This window comes from Panthera onca, chromosome C1, assembly GCF_046562875.1.
Source record: "Panthera onca isolate mPanOnc1 chromosome C1, mPanOnc1 haplotype 2, whole genome shotgun sequence".
NCBI lineage: Eukaryota > Metazoa > Chordata > Mammalia > Carnivora > Felidae > Panthera > Panthera onca.
In genome coordinates, this window is record NC_138346.1 from 202,042,581 (window position 1) to 202,060,441 (window position 17,861).

Genomic DNA, 17,861 nt, shown 5'->3' on the forward strand with positions numbered 1-17,861 from the left:
GGTTTCTACCTCAGTCACCCCGGCCTCCCTTTACAGCAGGAGCTGAAAGCCTGTTCTGGGCTGCATGTTGGTACAGTGTGAGCCCTTGGGCCTGGCAGTGCCCTCCGTGGGTAAGGCTGTGCCAAGCCAGTTCAGTGTCTGGGTGCTGTAGCTGTGAGTGGGGAGGGGAAAGATGCCTCTTTCCCTTGGCTGGGCCTGGCACTCAGAGCCCTCCCTGCCCTGGGAAGGCTGCCTGGGCCACAGCTGTGTGCTCCCTCACCCACCTTCAACTGTTCTTGATCCTGGGCCAGAATGCCTTCCCTCCTCAACTCCCATCCCCCCCCCCCAATACTCTGGCAGCCCCATGCCTCCCAAGGGAGAGCCCTCTCTGCACCCCAGCTGTGACTGGTTCCAGGGAGGACCTGAATCATCCAAGGGCCAGAGGTCAAACTGGAGAATGGGGGTGGGAAGCCTTGGACAGCATGTTCTCGCTGGCCAGGGTGAGCTGATCACGAGAGTTTCCAAAGCTGTGAGGCCATCAGAGCAGGAAAACACCTGACACCCTGGACCTGGGCTGGACCCGCCACCCCCACCTCTCTACAGTCGCCCCAGTCCCAGGCGAGCCCTGAGTCCCCCTCCCCCGCGCAGCTGCTGGAGGGGTATTTATAGCCCGAGCATGAGGGGGCAAGGACACGCGCTTTATTTCGGAAGTGATAAGTCCAGTTCCAGGTGGATGAACCCTGGAGAAACCAGGGCCCCTTCCCCCACTCCACTGTCACGGCCAGGGTGCTCGGGACAATCCCATCTCCCACCCAGCCCACCTAGAAATGGCTCCTTCTCAGTCCTGAGTGTGTGGGCCAAAGGAATGGGTCTCTTTTTTCAAATTCAACCCCCCCCCCCTCCCCAGTTTTCAGATCCTGGGCTGCACTGCACCAACTCTCAACGTCCCCTGACCCAAGGGGCGATAAAACTCCGGGCCCTTTCCCAGAGGGAGCGCGGTGTGGCGCTGACCTCTAGTGGTCATGGCTGGTAGTGCAGAGCCACGGCCAGGCCTGAGCTGAGGGTACCACTGCCCCCCACCACCCCCGGGCTCGGTTGGGACGGACCTCCTGCGTTCTCAGCCCCTTTCTCCCCGGCCCCATGCTCCGCCAGGTCGGGAAGAAAGCCCCGAAACTAGCTTCTCAGCTCCTCTTTGCTCCACTGCTGGGGTGCGAAGATCGTGCCTGGCAACACAGGCATCTGCGGGTAGCTGCCTTCCTGCCGGACTGGGAACCCCGTGGGCCGGGTGGAGGGGCGGGGGGGGGGGGAGACGGAGTTTGGTCTCACTCAACACACTGTCCATACTCCCGACTACGGCACAGGGCCGGGCACGCAGTTGATGTCTCTTTTATCTGTTCGTCAAATATTGGTGTAACACTTGCCAAGCCAGAGAGAAGAGGACATGGCCGGGGCTCCCAGGCTAGTCCTGGGGCCTGACCGTGTACCTTGCAAAGCCGCGCGAACAGTGTGGGAAACACCCGGCTGTGAAAGCTCAGAGGATCCGGGTCAGGGATGGGGGTCAGTCAAATCCATGGAGAACGCGAAGATCTGAAAGACAAGTAGAAGTCAGTTCCGCAGAAGCCGAGAAAGGCATTCCAGGCAAGGAGTCAGCGATGGCAGAGGCGCCGCAGCAGGGCAAGCGCCTTGCACCTGGGACCTGCCACTCGCAGCCGGGCTGGAGGGTGGGGCGGGGCCCCGCGCCTTGGGACGCTAGGGCTGTGATTGGCCAAGAGAGATCTGACGTGTTAGCTAACTGGCTGCCTTGATTGGGTCTCCTGTTGTTCCAAGGGAGGGAGCTGATGCACCGCCTCCCCCGCCCCGAGCAGGTGCGGCGCCCGGTGGGAGCAGGGCTGGGGGCTCCTCTGACCGCTCCTAGGGCTTCTCCAGGCTGCGATACTTCTTGCGCAGCACGGACACCGGGTCCTTGAAAAGCACTGGGTCCAGACGCAGGCGAGAGGAAACCAGGGGCATGTAGCCGAAACCCGCAGCCATCTGGTTGATGCAGTCTCGGGCTGTCGGCTGTGGCTCCGGACCCCCAGGCAACTAAAGGGGAGGAGAAACGCGTTGGAGGTCTCCTCTGTCCTTCCGAACCACCCCCCCCCAACGCCCCCGAACCCTGAAGCAAAGAGGATTTGGGTTAGACAGTGAGAGGGAATCCCTTCCCCAGCCAGTGCCCTCCCAGTGCCAACCTGTCCCCCTTGTTCCTCACCAGTGGAGGTGTGGCCTCAAAATGCTGCTTCCCATAGGGCACCTTGATAGGGGGCAGCTTGGTGACTGCTGCTACCAGGAAGTTCATCAGGATGTCCACACAGGTGGGTGTTTCATCGGCCAGGGTTCTCAGAGCCTTGGGCAGGGAGTGGGTGAAGAGGGTGTGGTAATACCTGGGCAAAGGGGAATGACAGGCAGAGGCTGCAGCCAAATTCACACACCACCCCTCCCCACCGGGCTCCATTCTCCTCCCTCCTGACGTCACTCTCCCTTTGACTTCAATCCCCAAGGCTCTTTAGAACCCTCTGCCCCCCTCTCTGAGCCCTGGCCATCTCAGAGAGCTCACACCAGAAATACAAACCTCTCTCTACTGTTCTGTGCTCTGTGGTTCTGACATCTGTGCTCAGCAGATGGTGTACTCCTTGCCTTCTCCCTTACAGCTCCTTAGGGCCCCCACCTCTGGGCTCTGAAGTCTGAACTCAGCCAGAATGAGGTGGGGGATCAGCTGGTTCCAAGGCCATTAAATATGGCAGCTCCAAAGACCAGCTTTGGGAAGGCTGTGGATTAACCAGGCTGATGTTGCTCTGGGTGAGCCTTGCTTCACACAGTCCTCCTACAGGACAACCTAGGCCCACCCTGCAGACCTTAGGGGTATTCTTCACTCTGCTGAGAATTCCCTGCAGAATCTACTAGAGGTTCCAGGTTACACATACTTGGTTTAAACATGTCTAAGGAACCCCTCTAAAGGGGCCTTCTAGAATTCAGTCCCTGCCCCAAAGACAGGTGCTTCGGTCAACTTCTCGAAGGTCTGGGACAGTCCCCAACCCATCACACACACATTTATAAAGCTTCAGGATCCTTCTCTTGTCGCCACCATCACCAAACCCAAACACTGTCTATACCCTCTACTTAGCTCTACTTAAAACAACACTAGCTACCATTTGTTGACCATCTGTGTGCCAAGGCCTTCATAGGGCTTTCTTACCTGATTTTCACATCAGCCCTGTGAGGAGAAGACATTTTCCGGATAACAAAACTGAGCCTTACAAGAGGTGAGGAGACTTGCCCATCACACAACTGGGATGTGGCAGATCTGGGCCTTGACCCTGGAACTCCAGGGTCACATAGTGATTGCTGTGTTCACTCCCACACCACCCTGCTTGTGGTTCAGAGAGGGGGGTCTCTGGCCCTCTGCTCCCAGGGCCAGGGCCTCCATCTTTACCTGTGGTAGAAGGCAGCTGACGTGAGAACCATGGAGAACTCGTTGGCCCTCTCAGCAGTGTAGCCCCAGCCACCCTGGGCCTCATCCCAGAAGTGGTTCCACGTCAGAAAGCCCACCATCCGCTCGGGGAAGCTCTGCCATACCAGAAAAGCAAAGTCCACCTGGGGAGATAGTTAAGTGAGGTCTGAGGAGGGACTTTCCGACTGGCTGGGAACATCCAGAGATATGGAGGCAAGGCCGGCCTAGCTGGGGGGACTCAGGGGAGAGGAGATGCGAGCATAAAATTCTCCAGGAGTGCTTGGGGGTGGGGGTGGGGTGTCCCAACTGGGAGAAACAATGCTTTTTCAGTTGGGAGGCGAAAATTGTTTTCAAGAGTCTGTGGAGCACGAGGGTGATTGGCTCCCTGGGATCGTGTCAAAAGTGGGAGGGTTTACCTCTGCTCTGGTCCTCTGCTCCTCCCCCTTCCAGGAATCTGAGGGGCTTCCGGGGCCCTCAGGCTCTGTCCCCGCTACGCACTGGGCTCCTCTTGGGCCCAGCCCTCACCTCACTTGTGGTAACACTGCTGTGCGCATCGAGACTGAGGATGGCATCCGTGCTGATGGCTCTGTGCGGGAAGAAGCGGTCACTGACCTGCAGTGGGAGGGAGGTGAGGCCACCTCAGCCGTGGGAACCGTCCCCAGGCTCCCACGGTGACTGTCTGCGTATCTGCTAAGCAGGAGCCCCTGCGGACGGTGCTGTAGAAGGAAGGGCAGTGCAAACAGCAAGGCTTCCTGGACTTGGGACCTGGAACTCACTCGACGTCTCTGCACTTCAACCTCTCCTTTGGTAAAATGGGGCAGTTGGTATCTAGGGGCCCTTCCGGTTTCAACACCTCAAGATTCCTCTCTTGTCACATTGCATGTTTACCCCAACCCTGGGAGGGGTAGTCAGACATCCTTCATTTGAAAGAAACGGGTCCGGAGAGATGAAGGGCCTCGCCCAGAAGCACATAGCACACAGGTGGCTCACAGCATCTGGGGTTCTTAGAAGCCACCCTCCTCTGGCCCAATTTGCTGCCATCTCTCCCCATTTCCTTAAGGTCCCAGGTTTCTCCTCTAGCTCATCCAAGACGGCCGACATTACTCCCTCTGCCTCCTTTCATCACATAAAACCCCCGTTCTCTGGAAGCACAATTCAGAAGGGCCAGGGATGGAAGAGAATCATTTCTATTAGTTCTGCCGCTGAAACCCACGTCAGACCATCAGCTCCAGGAAGCTCTGCCACAGCACGAGAACAAAGTCTGCCTGGAGAGATACTTAAGTGAGGAGTAAGGGAGGACTTCCTCACCAGCTTCAGGCCTAACTTGAAGTCCAGATTTGGCTCAGGCCCAAAGAGAGTCCTCTGTGTGTGCCCTCCCCAGTTCCCAGCATGCAGGGGCAGAATCCCTCCTTCCTGTGCCCCCCCTCTGCTCCTCTCCTCACCTTCCTCTGCCCATCCATGACTGTCAAGGGCACTGCTGTCTCAGGCCACCTGGATGGGGGTGGTTTCTCACTGCTCCAGAGAACCAAGATCTAGGAGGAAAGGGGGGTGTTCCTGAAGGGAGAGCAGCTGTGTTTGTGAGTTTGGGCAAGAGTTTAGTTGGAGCCAAGGTCTTTCAGTGCTGCCCTGTTTTTGCCTCTGGGGTTCTGGAAGGCAGAAATTCCAGTGACGCGAAGGCAGTTACCTATAGCACTAGAACTGAAGAGAGTCAGTTGTCGGGGCACCTGGATGGCTGTCGGTTAAGCGTCTGGCTTCGGCTCAGGTCGTGATCTCGCAGGTCATGAGTTTGAGCCCCACGTCGGGCTCTGTGCTGACAGCTCAGAGCCCGGAGCCTGCTTCAGATTCTGTGTCTCCCTTTCTCTCTGCCCCTCCCCTGCGCATGCTCTATCTCTTTCTCAAAATGAAATAAACATTTAAAAAAGGAGAGTCAGTTGTGGTAGCCCCTAGCCTGGGCCCTGACCCCATGTCCCATCCCCATCTTCTCTCAAAAGGCTTTCATTCTCTTCTGCTCCTTTATCGTTCTCAGCCCAGCTCAAATGTCGCATCTGTGGATCTCCTCTGTCTGTTGCTGGCTGAGTTAAGTGCTTCCCTCCCCTGTGAATCCAAGTCTACGTGGCTTCTCTGGAAGTGAGATTTGACAGTGTGTGCCAGGGAAGGGAATGCTGACTGAATCTGAATCCAGGGCAGAATCCTTTCCTGCTTTTTCTCTGCATCCCCAGCATCAAGCCCATGGCCGGACACTCAGAGAATGACTGATGGGTTAACACATGAATGTATGTTTACTTCTCCAGCCTCCCCAAGGGGCACCTGCTTTTTAGATGATTTTGTCAATTTCCATGAGGGAAGGAGGGAGGAAAGGAACAAGAAACTTGGGACTTAAATAGGAGGGCAGGGATGTGCCTCCCCGCAAAATGTGTGGTTATGCTTGGGGTCTAGATGGTCTTCAAGGGCCCTGACCTTGTCCCGGCCCCCCACCCTGGATCCCAAGACCCCAGCGGGCAAGGGGACAGACCTGGGCACAGTTCTGGGAGCCTGCCACCGCCTGGATGAGCTTCAGAGGGGGCTGACCTGGGGCCCCCACCCAGATCAGGGCGCTGAACCTGCCCACAGGGCGCGAGCCTGAGGGAATGAGACACGGTTGTTAGGGTAGGAGGGGACGGGACCGCCTAAAGAGTGACCTGAGCTGGGGACTCTGGGAGCCAGGAGAGCTGTTGGAGAATCAGGGAAGGGCTTGGCGGGACTGTATGGTTGAGGCTGGGACAGACTGGGAAAGAGTTGGTGAAGGGACTTCAAGTTGTCCCACCCCCAGGACGTACCCCATTGTCCCACCCCCAGGGCGTACCCCGTTGTAGGTGGTAGAAGGGGAAGTCCGAGGGGCTTGTGGAAAAAGTGGGCAAGGCCAGGAGTGCACCCGGGGGGCTGTTCCACAGTAGCGAGGCGTGAGCAGATGCTCCAAAGATCCGGTCCTGAATAATCTGTGAAATGAGAGGGCTGTGCAGAGGCAGTGGCCAGCGTGGCCATGGGCGGGGTCTGGGGAAGTGCGGCCGGGGCCCTGGAGGAGCCCCGCCCCTCCCCCTCCAGGCTCCAGGGAGGGCAGCAGCTGCGTCACCAAGGGGTTCAGGCGCAGAAATCCAGAGTAGGGACACTCAGTGATGGTGTCCGGAGTTGGCGGATGACGATGTGCTTGCTCCCTCCCTTTCTTTCCTCACTCACGGCAGACATCGCTAGCAAGTTGTGACATTCTTTGTGGACCCAGAATCCCTTTTAACCCAGCACCCCAGGCAGCCACTGCCCGTCACCTGGCCTGGCAAGGTGGCACGTGCTTTGAAATCTATTGACCAGAGCTGTCCTTCTACAGATGGGGAAACTGAGGCCAAGACTGGAGAAGGCACTTGTCCAAGAGCTCAGAGTCAAGTCTCAGATTCATCCTGAGGCATCTTCAGGGGGGACGTCCAAATACTGGGGCAGAAGAAGTGTCCAGAGAGAGGGGTGCGAGAAGGAGCAGGGGAGAGGCAGGAGCCAAGCACCATGGCCCCCAGCATGTAAGTGCCCCTCACCTCCAGAGTGGTATGCATGACCTTCTCCACTGAGGAGAAGTAGGCATCCCATAGAAACTGGGTCTGCTGACGCAGGGCAAGGACCCGCGTGAGGGGCATCTCCTGGAGGGCAGCGAGGACCTGAAGCACGGAGAGAGAAAAGGAGAAGTCACGGGGCCTTGTCTTTGACTGACTCTGGGGTGGGGACAATCCAGGTTGGAGGTCTGGGAACCAGAAGCCTTCTCCCCACGGTTTTTCAGGTGGGTTAGCTGCAGCTACCCTTGGCCAAGTCCCAGGTGACTTAGCAGTCAAGAGTTCAAGGGTCACACAGAGCTGGGCCTAAATGCCACTTAGTAACTGTGTGACTGCAGACAAACTACTTAACCTCTCTGAGTCTTTGTCCTCATCTGTAAAGAGGGGATGGTAATAGTACCTGCCTCATAGGGTAAATTGTGAGGATTAAATGAGATAATACACAGTAAGTGCTTAGCAGATAGTAGAGACTAAGCGACTGGTAGCTATTATTATTAACTGCCATACCGCTCTCACTTCTCAGGGGATTCAAGGCTTATGCATACGTTTTCCAGAGCCAGGCAGGTTAGTTTCATCAGCTGGAAAAGTCACTGTGCATTTTGTTTTCCCCACCCCAGCCTCCATGGAGGCAGTCAGATTTGGGATTTTCTGTGGCTTTCCTTTAAGTTAGTCCAGTCATGGACCAGTGGAGCTGGGCCCATGGAGATCATCTGATCTAACCTATCCCATTGTACAGATGGGGGAACTGAGGCTGGAAAAGGCTCACAACTTGCTCTTAGTACCCTCAGGAGTTCTGATCCTCTGGGAGCCCCAGAGGCTTGGGGTTTGGGGCAAAATCATCAATATGCACATAAGAGGATAGGAATGAGGACTGAGATCAGTCTGGGGGCCAGTCCCCATCCTGTAGGCAGGGCCCTGAGCTACCTGAAATGGAAGCCTCTCATCAGCTACAATGGCCGCCTTGGTCCAGTCGATGACCTCGGAGAAGGGCAGCTCCCACCGAGGGCTGAGAAGCACAGGGATGCAGCCAGCCTGGGGGAAACAGGAGTCACTGGGGAGCCCAGTCCTATATCCTAACACATTCCCCCTCCCTTGGTTCCAAATTAGCAGCTGATTTGGTTGGGGGCAAGGGGCAAAGAAGAGAGAAAAGTGGGTTATTCTACAGAGGGTGTGGTGAGTGTGGCTGTAGGCACGCCTGAGTCCCAGAGTAAAGGAATGGGCTGCTCCCTGCCCCTTCCCGTTGGCCTGAGTCCAGAAGTACCCTGCCAGCTCCGGAGTGTGGGGGACAGGGACAGGGGATGCCTAAGTTGGAGTTGTACCTGCAGGGCTTGAAGGAAGTGCAAGGCATCAGGACGGTGGCCGGGGATGAGGCAGAAGGTGGCATTGGGTAGCGTTCCCCCAGGGTGGGTCCTAAGGAGGTACAGGAAGGGGTCCCACACATATGAGGTCTGAGACAGCGGCCCCTCACCCCACCTGGCTCCCTGGATGGTTCCCCAACCCCCCACACGAACACTCCCAAATTCAGAACATGCAAGCCCATCATCCGTGCTTCATACATTAACCCTCATGCACACACACAGCCACACACCGAACATTAACACACACCAAGCTTCACACTTGCCCCTCATTCGTGGTTGGGCTAGGAGGCAGGAGCCCTGGGTTCTAGTTCTGCCTCTACCCTTGGAGGTCTTACACCTCTCCCCTTCTCTTCTCTGGATCTCGGCTTCCTCATTTGCAAAACGGGAGGTAGTGGGACCAGCTGTTTCCAAGGCCTGGTCTGACTTGGGCAGGCACACGTTTGCCAGCCCACTGCTCTGCCACACGCAGATTCTGGGGCAGCCCTCACCTGATTGGCCCCCTTGCCCAGCCTTCCCCCTAGCCCGAGAGCCCAGGCCCATGAAAGGCTCCTCTGTCAGGAGGTGGGCTGGGCCCCCAGCCTGGAACCGCACAGGAAGCTGCTGCCCAGAGGCCCCCTTGCCCAGAGGACAGGCCTCCTCTGTTCCTCCCACCTTCTCCCCCCACCCCCTGGGCCACACTCAGGCTGTGTGTATTTGTGGGGGGATGGGCAGGAGCCACCTCCCTGCAACTGCCCACCCAGGGAAGCAGTGCCCGTGACCTACTACTGGGAGGTGCAGGGAGGGCCTGGAGGGGCAGGACTCCTGGGCTCACACGCCTGCTCAGAATGGGACTGATGAATATGGCCCCGAGGGTCCCAGACCCTCCTCAGCTACAGCCTATCTGGTCTGAGTCTGAACCTTCAAGAAGCAGTCCTTGGAGCGCTTAGCTTCTGGACTAACCCCCACTGAACAGACGGGGGGACTGAATCTCAGAGAGACCCAAGGACTAGCTGAGGGTCTCAGAAAGGGTTGGAGCAGAGCTGGAACTAGAATCAAATATGCTAACTCCTGCCCCTGGGTTATCTGAACTACCCCACTGCTGCTGCTTAGGGGGTCTCCCAGGGTTTCTGCCTCCTGCCTTCTGTCTCCACTGCTCAGGTGGCCACCAGGCTTCTTCTGGGAGAAGCCACACGTTAAACAACAGGACATTCTCCACCTCATTGGTGCCACAGCACCAGCCAGCCACAGCCCTCCTCCCCTCCCCAGTAAAGCCCTTGGAGGCTTAAAACCCATAAGTTTACGGCTTCAGAGAACCCAGAGACAAAGAGCTTTCTGAATAAACTGTACCCTCAGTCCTCACAAACCTCCACTGTCCTCTCCTCTGTGTCTCTGTATATCCTTCTCCTGAGGGAGTGCCTGGGACACCCCTCTCTGCCTTATAGCCCAAGGAATTCTTCCTACTGGATCTTAAATGTCTAAGCTCAAACTTCGCCTCCTCTGGGAAGCCCTCCTTGATCTTTCCAGAGATGGCTCCCTCCTCTCTGCCCCCACGGCTTCTGTGTGCACCACAGTGGTAATGAGCCATGCCAGCTTTTACCGAGCATGTACTTTGTTCAGGCACTACATGCTTTACACATATTAACTCACTTCCTTCTCACGGCAACTCCCTCAGAGATGGGAAGTACATGCTGTTAGTGCCCTGTTTGCAGATGAGGAAACCGAGGCCTAGAGAGGTCACATAGCTCTGAAGTAGAGGAGACACCAAGGTAGCCGGCACAGCATCTCTCTGCTTAACAATGTGTGTCATAACCAGTGACTTATCTGTCTCTCCCATAAGACCGAACAACTTAAGGACAGGGGCCGTGCCTTCCTCACCTTAGCATCCCCAGGGCCTAGCAGAGCACCTGGCAGAGAATGGACAGGTAATGGGTGCTAAACGAATGAACGTTCAGTGTGCAATAAAGGATAGATGCAGGACCATGGACCAAATGTCCAAAAGGTCATTTTCAGCACAAGTTCTAGTAATGGATCTGGCAGAGTAGTGAGTGGGTGGCCTTGAGAGATGGTGAGATCCCCATTGGTAGAGGTAAACAAGCAGATCTGGATCAGCACCTGAATGTGTGTGTGAGTGTGTTACGGAGGGGGCTTCATGGTAACTGCCAGTGAAGTCTTAGGGTCCTGTGACCATATAAGGTACTTGCCCCAGACTCAGGGTCTCAGTGCCCAAGATGGAGTCAGTGTGGCTCCACCACGGCCCCATGGCTCCACTGGGCTCTGTTGAGACCTGGCTATAGCCAGGGCCACGTTGTGACCTCCATGTGTCCTAGGCACTTTGGCCTTTGGGGCCCCTCTGCTATTAAAAAAAAAAGGGGGGGGAGGTGGCTCAGTCAGTTAAACATCTGACTTCAGCTCAGGTCATGATCTATATCTGTATCTCTCTCTATATAAATGACATTTGATCATTGTTGGTATAAAAATGAAAATACCAGAGTACCTGGCTGTTTCAGTTGGTGGAACATGTAACTCTTGATATTGGGGTTGTATGTTCAAGCCCATGTCAGGTGTAGAGATTATTTAAAAATAAATCTTAAAAAGAGAAGTGGCACCTGGGTGGCTCAGTCAGTTAAACGTCTGACTCCTTTTTTAAAAAAAAATTTTGCGTTTATTTTTGAGGGAAAGAGAGAGCAACAGAGCACGAGTGGGGGAGGGGCAGAGAGAGAGGGAGACACAGAATCCGAAGCAGGCTCCAGGCTCTGAGCTGTCCCCACAGAGCCTGATGGGGGGCTCAAAGTCATGAACTGTGAGGTCATGACCTGAGCCGAAGTCAGATGCTCAATCTACTGAGTCACCCAGGCACCCCTAAGCGTCTGACTCTTGGTTTCGGCTGAAGTCATGATCTCACAATCATGAGATTGAACCCTGCAGTGTGTTCTCCGCTGGGCGTGGAACCTGCTTAATTAAGATTCTCTCTCTCCCCCTCTGCCCCTCCCCTGCTTGTTGGTGCGTGCATGCCCACCCACACGCTCTCTCTCTCTCAAAAACAATTAAAAAAAGAAATATTAATATTATGTATTAAAACATTTTATTCTGTTTAAATTATTTTTTTTCTTTTTTCTTTTAGAGAGGGAGGGAGCATGAGCAGGGGAGATGAGCAGAGAGAGAGAATCTTAAGCAGGCACCACGCTCAGCACAGAGCCTGACACAGGGCTTGATCCCATGACCCTGGGATCATGATGTGAGTTGTTTTTTTTTTAAATTTTTTAAATGCTTATTTATTTTTGAAAGAGATAGAGAGACACAGTGCAAGTAGGGGAGGGGCAGAGAGAGAGGGAGACCTAGAATCCAAAGCAGGTTCCAGGCTCTGAGCTGGCAGCACAGAGCCCATCGTGGGGCTCGAACTCACAACCTGGGAGATCACGACCTGAGCTGAAGTTGGACGCTTAACCGACTGAGCCACCTGAGTTGAAATCAAGAGTCAGACGCTCAACTGACTGAGCCACCCATGCACCCCAAAACATTTTCTTCTATTTAAAAGTGCATTTTTTTTCTTCTGATTTTCAAAGAAATGAAAATGTTTTCACGGGTCCCTAAAAGTGTCATGGGCCCTAGGCACTGCGCCTCCGATATCCAAAGGAGAAAGGCCAGAGGACTTGAAAACATGAATTGAGTTTATGTTAAAGAAAAAAAAAAACCAAATGGGGGAGAGCACATATACGTGTTTTTTGTGCACACACAGAGTACCTGAGAAATTAGAAATGGTGTTTGGCTCCAGGAAGGAAAACTGGGTGGCCAGAGACAGGGGTGGGAGGGAGTTTTGCTGTATACCCTTTTGTGCCTTTGGAATTTGGTACCATGTGAATGAATTCCCTATTCATAAGAATAAATAAGTAACAATTTAAATGGGTGGAGGCTTATTCCAAAGGAACAGAAGACTGTTCAGCGACGGTGGAAAAATGTGGGCTTTGTGGCCAGAAGTGCACGGTTTAACCCCAGACTCCACCGCTGCCGCTGACGCTGTAGCCCTCCCATCAGAAACCTGAGGGAGGCCGTGGTGAATCACCAAAGAGCCTCGGCTGGCTCCCTCCCCCTTCTCGGAGCCTCAGTTTCCTTTTCCCTGAAATGGGAATAATAATACCTCCCTTGAAGGGTACTTGAGTGGGCACGACTTGTGCAAAGTGGCTGGCGCAGCACCTGGCCCAGAGCAGGCTCTCCCCACGTGTTGGCTTCCGCCCCTCCCCCGCCCAGTGAATGTGGGACAGTGGCCGTGGGATGGTGGCAGAGACTATGAATTGCCTCTTTCTCTGGCCAGTACTTGTTTATTCAGGCCACCCTCCGAGGGCTGCCCCGTGGCTGGTGGCCTCCCTCTCTCATTCCGTCCCTATACTGTCTGGCTGGTTCAGGCAGCTGCGCGGCACCTCAGGGAAACTGAGGCTCCAGCTACTCCGGGGATTATAAGTCCCGTCCCCTGCAGGTGGGCTGAGGCCAAAGAGAGAACTTCTGGAAGTTCAGAGGGCAGTCAGAGGCTGCCAGCCATCACACCTTGGGAACACGCTCATCAACAATGCTACTTAGAGGGTGGCCCCCACTGATTAGGAAGCCTTGACCAGTTCTGGCCAATTTTGGATCAATCGGTAAACATTCAGCGAGTCAACAGTTCACCTACTGAATGTAGCTCCTTTACTGTCGGTTTCTCAACGCAGTTCAGACTGAAACAGCTTTCAGATTCACCAGTCAGCAACTGCATACAGAAGTAACTAAAGTCAGCTAGAACTTCCTCTAATCAAGAATAGCTAAGTGCCTAATCAGAAAGTGAGGCAGGGCCCTGGCGAGCAAGAGAAACTTGTTCATGGAAGGTAAGCTCTGTCTGAGCTCTGAGTTTGAGGTGCCTGGAGCGGGGGGGGGGGGGATCCCCAACTTTTCAGGTCACTGCTGGGGATGCCTGCTAGGGATGGGTCCAGGCAGAAGGGCAATTCCATTCCTACTGGTGGCTGTGGGGCTCCCTGGAGGCCATGTGCCTTCAGGAGGGAGAGTGATTGCATTCCCATGAGACCCCCTGAGACGACGAGGCGAAAATGGAGCTTGGCCACGTGAAGAATTCCTAGGAGGGAGGTAGAGCTGAAAATAGCCCATGTTGTTCTAGCAGAGAACAGGGAGATACCTGAGGGAGGGAGCGACAGAAGGACACCAGACTGACAGGTTCCAAATCGGGTCTGCCCCAGAGATGCAGAAGGAACCCTCTGCCCCAGGGGCCCTGGACAACCTCCAGAGGGCTCTGGTTCCTGCCTGCTCAACCAGCCTTTTGGACACCACTGGGCTCCTGGGGGTGCAGGAGGGGTAGGGTGCTTAGGGGTTAACTGCCCCATCACCTGAAGCGGGTCACCCCAACTAGCCCAGGGAGAGAGCAGTTTCTGAACAACTCTCCACGTCCCATAGGCCACCATGCCCCTTATACGTCTCCAGGTGGCAAGTTCTTCTGGAGGTATGACCCCATTCATATTTGTTGTAACCCAAAGCTGTTTCCTTAAGAGGTTAATCTTGGGGCGCCTGGGTGGCGCAGTCGGTTAAGCGTCCGACTTCAGCCAGGTCACGATCTCACGGTCCGTGAGTTCGAGCCCCGCGTCAGGCTCTGGGCTGATGGCTCGGAGCCTGGAGCCTGTTTCCGATTCTGTGTCTCCCTCTCTCTCTGCCCCTCCCCCGTTCATGCTCTGTCTCTCTCTGTCCCAAAAATAAATTAAAAAGAGGTTAATCCCCCAAGTTAGACACAGGAACAACTTCCATCTGTGACCAGCTCTTAATCTCCACGGCTCTGAGGCATTTGATGGGTTGATCATAAACTCTTGGTTAAAACTCCGAATTCTAATGCTTCAGGCTTTGGAAATAAGCGACTCTGGATGTAAACACTGGCTGTGCTCTTGTTGTCTGGATGGCCTCAGACAAGTTACTTAACCTCTCTGAGCTTAGCGTCTGGTACACAAACAAATGACAGCAGTTAGTATTATTTTATTGTAACTATTATTTATAACTTGGGACAGAGTGACCGCTATAGATGTGTATGTTAAAATATTAGGGAAGGAGGAACCGGAGTAAGAGAAAAAGAGTAAGTAGGAGTGAGTCATGTTTTTGTTTTTAAAGATTCCCCCAAGGGAGACTCCAGAATCCACTTCGGACACCCCCTACGGCAAAGCACCCTCTTGGTGGTGTTTTCTCTCTGTCTAACCTGATCCCCTCCTGTTGCAGCTGAGGCCAGTCCGGTTCTCCCATCCCATCTCAATCCTGCCCTCCACCCTGCCCTCTGAGCTCATTCCCACTGCAGACCCTTCCCACCCAGCCCCCAAGGGTAAAGGTCCACTTACTGCTCGGGTCCACGGTCCTGCTCACAGCGCCCATCCCAGGGACAGGTAGAGGGGTCAGTGCCTGCTGTGCGCCACCCGCCCCTCTCCTCTGCCAGGGCTAGCAGGGGCACCCCGGGGTGGGGGCTGTGCTGTCGCAGCTGGCCAGGTGCCCCACCTCGCAATGGGTGGGCTTCAGGGAGAAGCGGAAGGGCCACGTCAAAGCCAGGCCGGAAGGTGTCCACTGTGGGGCTGGCCTTGGCCACCATCGCCCGTCCCAGCTGGAAGGTCTGGGGGCAGGGGGCTGGGTGGAGATCGAGGACCAGATGGTTCCTTCCCCCATTCCATTGCTGGGGCACTGGGCTGCACTCTCCAGCTGGGACTTCCAGGCTGAGGAAGAGGAGGAGGCAGGCCTCCTCAGGGCTGGCCGTGTGGTAGCGGGAGCTCTCAATGGAAGCCAGGATCTTGCGGTGAGAGGCGGAGATGGGTCCAGCCACCGGGTGCACGAATACCTTGAGACCACCAGTCCTGCACTTCGAGGCGTCAAAGCAAGCCCCCCAGTCGCAGCCGCCACCACGGGGTGCTTGAGGAGGTTGAGGGGCATCTTCTGGGAGTTCCCCAGGCTGGGAGAAACTCGGCAGGAGCTCTGTATCCAGCCAGCGGGGCCAGCCTTGGGGGGCACTTGCCCAAGGTCTGGCAGGCACTGCCAGGCGGAGAAGGGGGAAGACTCTCAGGAGGACGAGGAGCCAAGAGGCTGAGAGTGCCAGCCAGAGGGACTTGCCTCTCCACGACTGCATGTGGCCACCCGCAGCCAGGGCTGGGGGAAATCAGGAGCAGGGGCTTGTGGGTGGAGCTGGAATCAGCCTTCTAGTTCAGCGTCTTCATTGTTGTAGATGGGAAGACTGAGGCCCGTGGAGAGCAGGCTGCCTGTGTGAGGTCAAACAGCAGGTCACCAGCCAGGCACAAGGAGCCCAGGTAGGACCCGGCTTTCTGGCCTTGCCTTCCTACAGTCAGGAATCTGCTTCATTGGCCTTCGGACAGCCAAGGCAGCCTTTGCCCTCTCAGCAGGGCCCCTGCCCCTGGGCACTGCTCAGCTGATGCAACCCTGACCGCACTGCAAGGCCGTGTCCTTCTGTCCTCCTGGCTGCACCCCCTGACCTTGGCCTCAAAGGAGAGGCGGGCAGTCTGCCAGGCCATGGGGGACCCGTGGGGGCTCTCACAGGAGGTGGCTTGGCCAGCATGCAAGGCTGGCCTCCCCAATCCTCCCCTTGCCCAAGTGGCCCCTGAGTAGCCCTGGCCGCCCCTGTGCCCACTGGCGGGCACTTCTGGGCTGTGGGCCTAGTGGCTGGAGCTAAAATTAGACCCTGCGCCCCATGTGGGCTATCAGGGTCAACTGAGGTCAAGGCCGACCCAAGCAGTGCCCTCCGCCTGGGGGGCCGGGAGTGCTCTGGGTCCTAGTCTTCTCCCACCCTGCCGCTGTCCCCCCCAACTCAGGGAGCTCGACTCCTCCTCCCCCACCCCTAGCAGCCGGTCCTGCACCCTCTGGCTTGGAGCTATCTTGGTGCAGAGGCCAGGGACCCTGCCCCACGCCCCTGTTCCATGGTCCCCCCGCCGCAGCCCTGCCAGTGTCTTTTCCCGGTCCCTCTCAGGGTTGCATCTGGCCCCGACTAGATCTCTTTCCCAGCCTGGCTCCTCCCCTGCCAGCCTGGATTCGCTCCTGCCTGGGAGGCAGGGTCTCGCTTTAACCCCTTCCAAACCGGTTTCCTCAATGGCCAATAATCCTCAGCAGCAGGACCCACACCTCACAGTTTGCCTCAGGCTGTCACAGCCTGAGTCTCTGAATGCACACATCCCCCCTCCAAGGAAGAGGTCGAAGAGGTTGTCATTCTTTACAGGTGAAGAAAAGTGAAGCTCAGAGAGGAGAGTGGTGTCTTCCTAAACTAAGAGGTGGCAGAGCAGGGATTTGAACCCTGAACTCCTGACTACTCCTTAGAGCTTCCCCCTGGCCACCCCAGCTGGGGGTATGTTTGCAGGGAGTCTATAAATCAGCTGATGAGAAAGTCAACAGATGAGAAAAGTGAAGCAGGAAGGGGTGGGGGGAGGCAGGGGGAGGATGGGAGGGGTGGGTGTTGTTGGGTAAGATGCTCTCAAGGATTCCCAGGATCGGTCCCTCCTCCTTCAGCACCACCTCTCAATCTCATCTAGCTGCAGCCTTTTGGGGCCCACTCCTGGCACCTCTCACAGGTGCCCAGGTCTGCCTTTGTCTAGAGCTCTGTAGGAGAGGTCTTGGTGCTCATCTTCCAGTCCATATGGTAAGTTTTACCTGAGGTTGAACTTGACTGTCTGTTAGTCCACAGCCATTGAGGGGTTCCCTTGCTCAGTTTCTTCGTCTGTGCTCTGAAAGGGGAATCAGGAATGGGTGATGTCACCCACTGAAGAATCACCGAGGCGAAGAGGGAGACACAGACCCTGGCTGCCAGGAACCCCTGGCTGCCAGGAACCCCAGGCTGACCCTCTGGGAGGGAGGCCACAGGGGAACTGGCCAACTTGGAGTGAACTCTGCCTCTACCTCTTAACAGCTGGATGAGGCGGGGCCTCTGTCCCCTTATCTCTAGATGAAAGTAAGGATCTTAACCATGAGATGGTTGGCAGGTTAAATCCAGGCCTATCCCATGGGGTCCTTCCGCAAGTGGCAGCCTCCTTTCCTTGCTGGCCTTCCTTTGATCTGAGAGGGCCACCGATCTGACCAGAGAGCCACCATGCGCAGCCGGTCTGAGGGAAGAACACGGTTCATTCACCCAAGAATCTCCCCAAAATGGCCAGCACAGGGGAAACCTGGCCTCTTTGCCCACAGTGTCTGTCCCTAAGGATGGACTGACTTTCCCTGCACGCATCAGGCTTTGCCACAGGAGAGAGGCCTTTGCTCTTGCTGGCTGCTGCCCCTGCCATTCACCTTACTCAGCTAACTCCATCTCATCCTACAGGAATCAGCCAAAGGCTCCCCTCCTGCAGGAAACCTCCTGACTTTCCTGGGGCTTGGTCTGATTACTCTAGGTTCTCATGCCGCTTTTCATCCTTCTATCCCTGTACTCATTCATTCATTCATTCATTCATCGAACAAATACTTAATGAGTACTAAACATGGGCCAGGTTTTGTGCC

At 55.7% G+C, this 17,861-nt stretch overlaps 1 protein-coding gene across 2 annotated transcripts; it reads right to left on the reverse strand.

Annotated features, from left to right (window-relative positions):
• Window positions 1-1,349: 1,349 nt before the first annotated feature.
• Window positions 1,350-16,379, reverse strand: EXTL1 (exostosin like glycosyltransferase 1). 2 transcript variants are annotated; one of them, XM_060622418.3, is made up of 12 exons: window positions 14,726-16,379; window positions 8,355-8,445; window positions 7,960-8,067; window positions 7,024-7,143; window positions 6,309-6,441; window positions 5,979-6,085; window positions 4,909-4,998; window positions 3,992-4,078; window positions 3,449-3,609; window positions 2,228-2,399; window positions 1,886-2,061; window positions 1,350-1,566 (listed from the first exon to the last, which is right to left on the reverse strand). In XM_060622418.3, exons 1-11 carry the CDS (start codon window positions 15,496-15,498, stop codon window positions 1,891-1,893), a joined length of 2,013 nt encoding a protein of 670 aa, XP_060478401.1. In that variant the 5' UTR covers window positions 15,499-16,379; the 3' UTR covers window positions 1,350-1,566; window positions 1,886-1,890. The 2 variants fall into 2 exon arrangements, with proteins under 2 accessions (XP_060478401.1, XP_060478402.1); XM_060622419.3 differs by lacking the exons at window positions 1,350-1,566; window positions 4,909-4,998 and having other exon boundaries at window positions 1,573-2,061.
• Window positions 16,380-17,861: the final 1,482 nt, after the last annotated feature.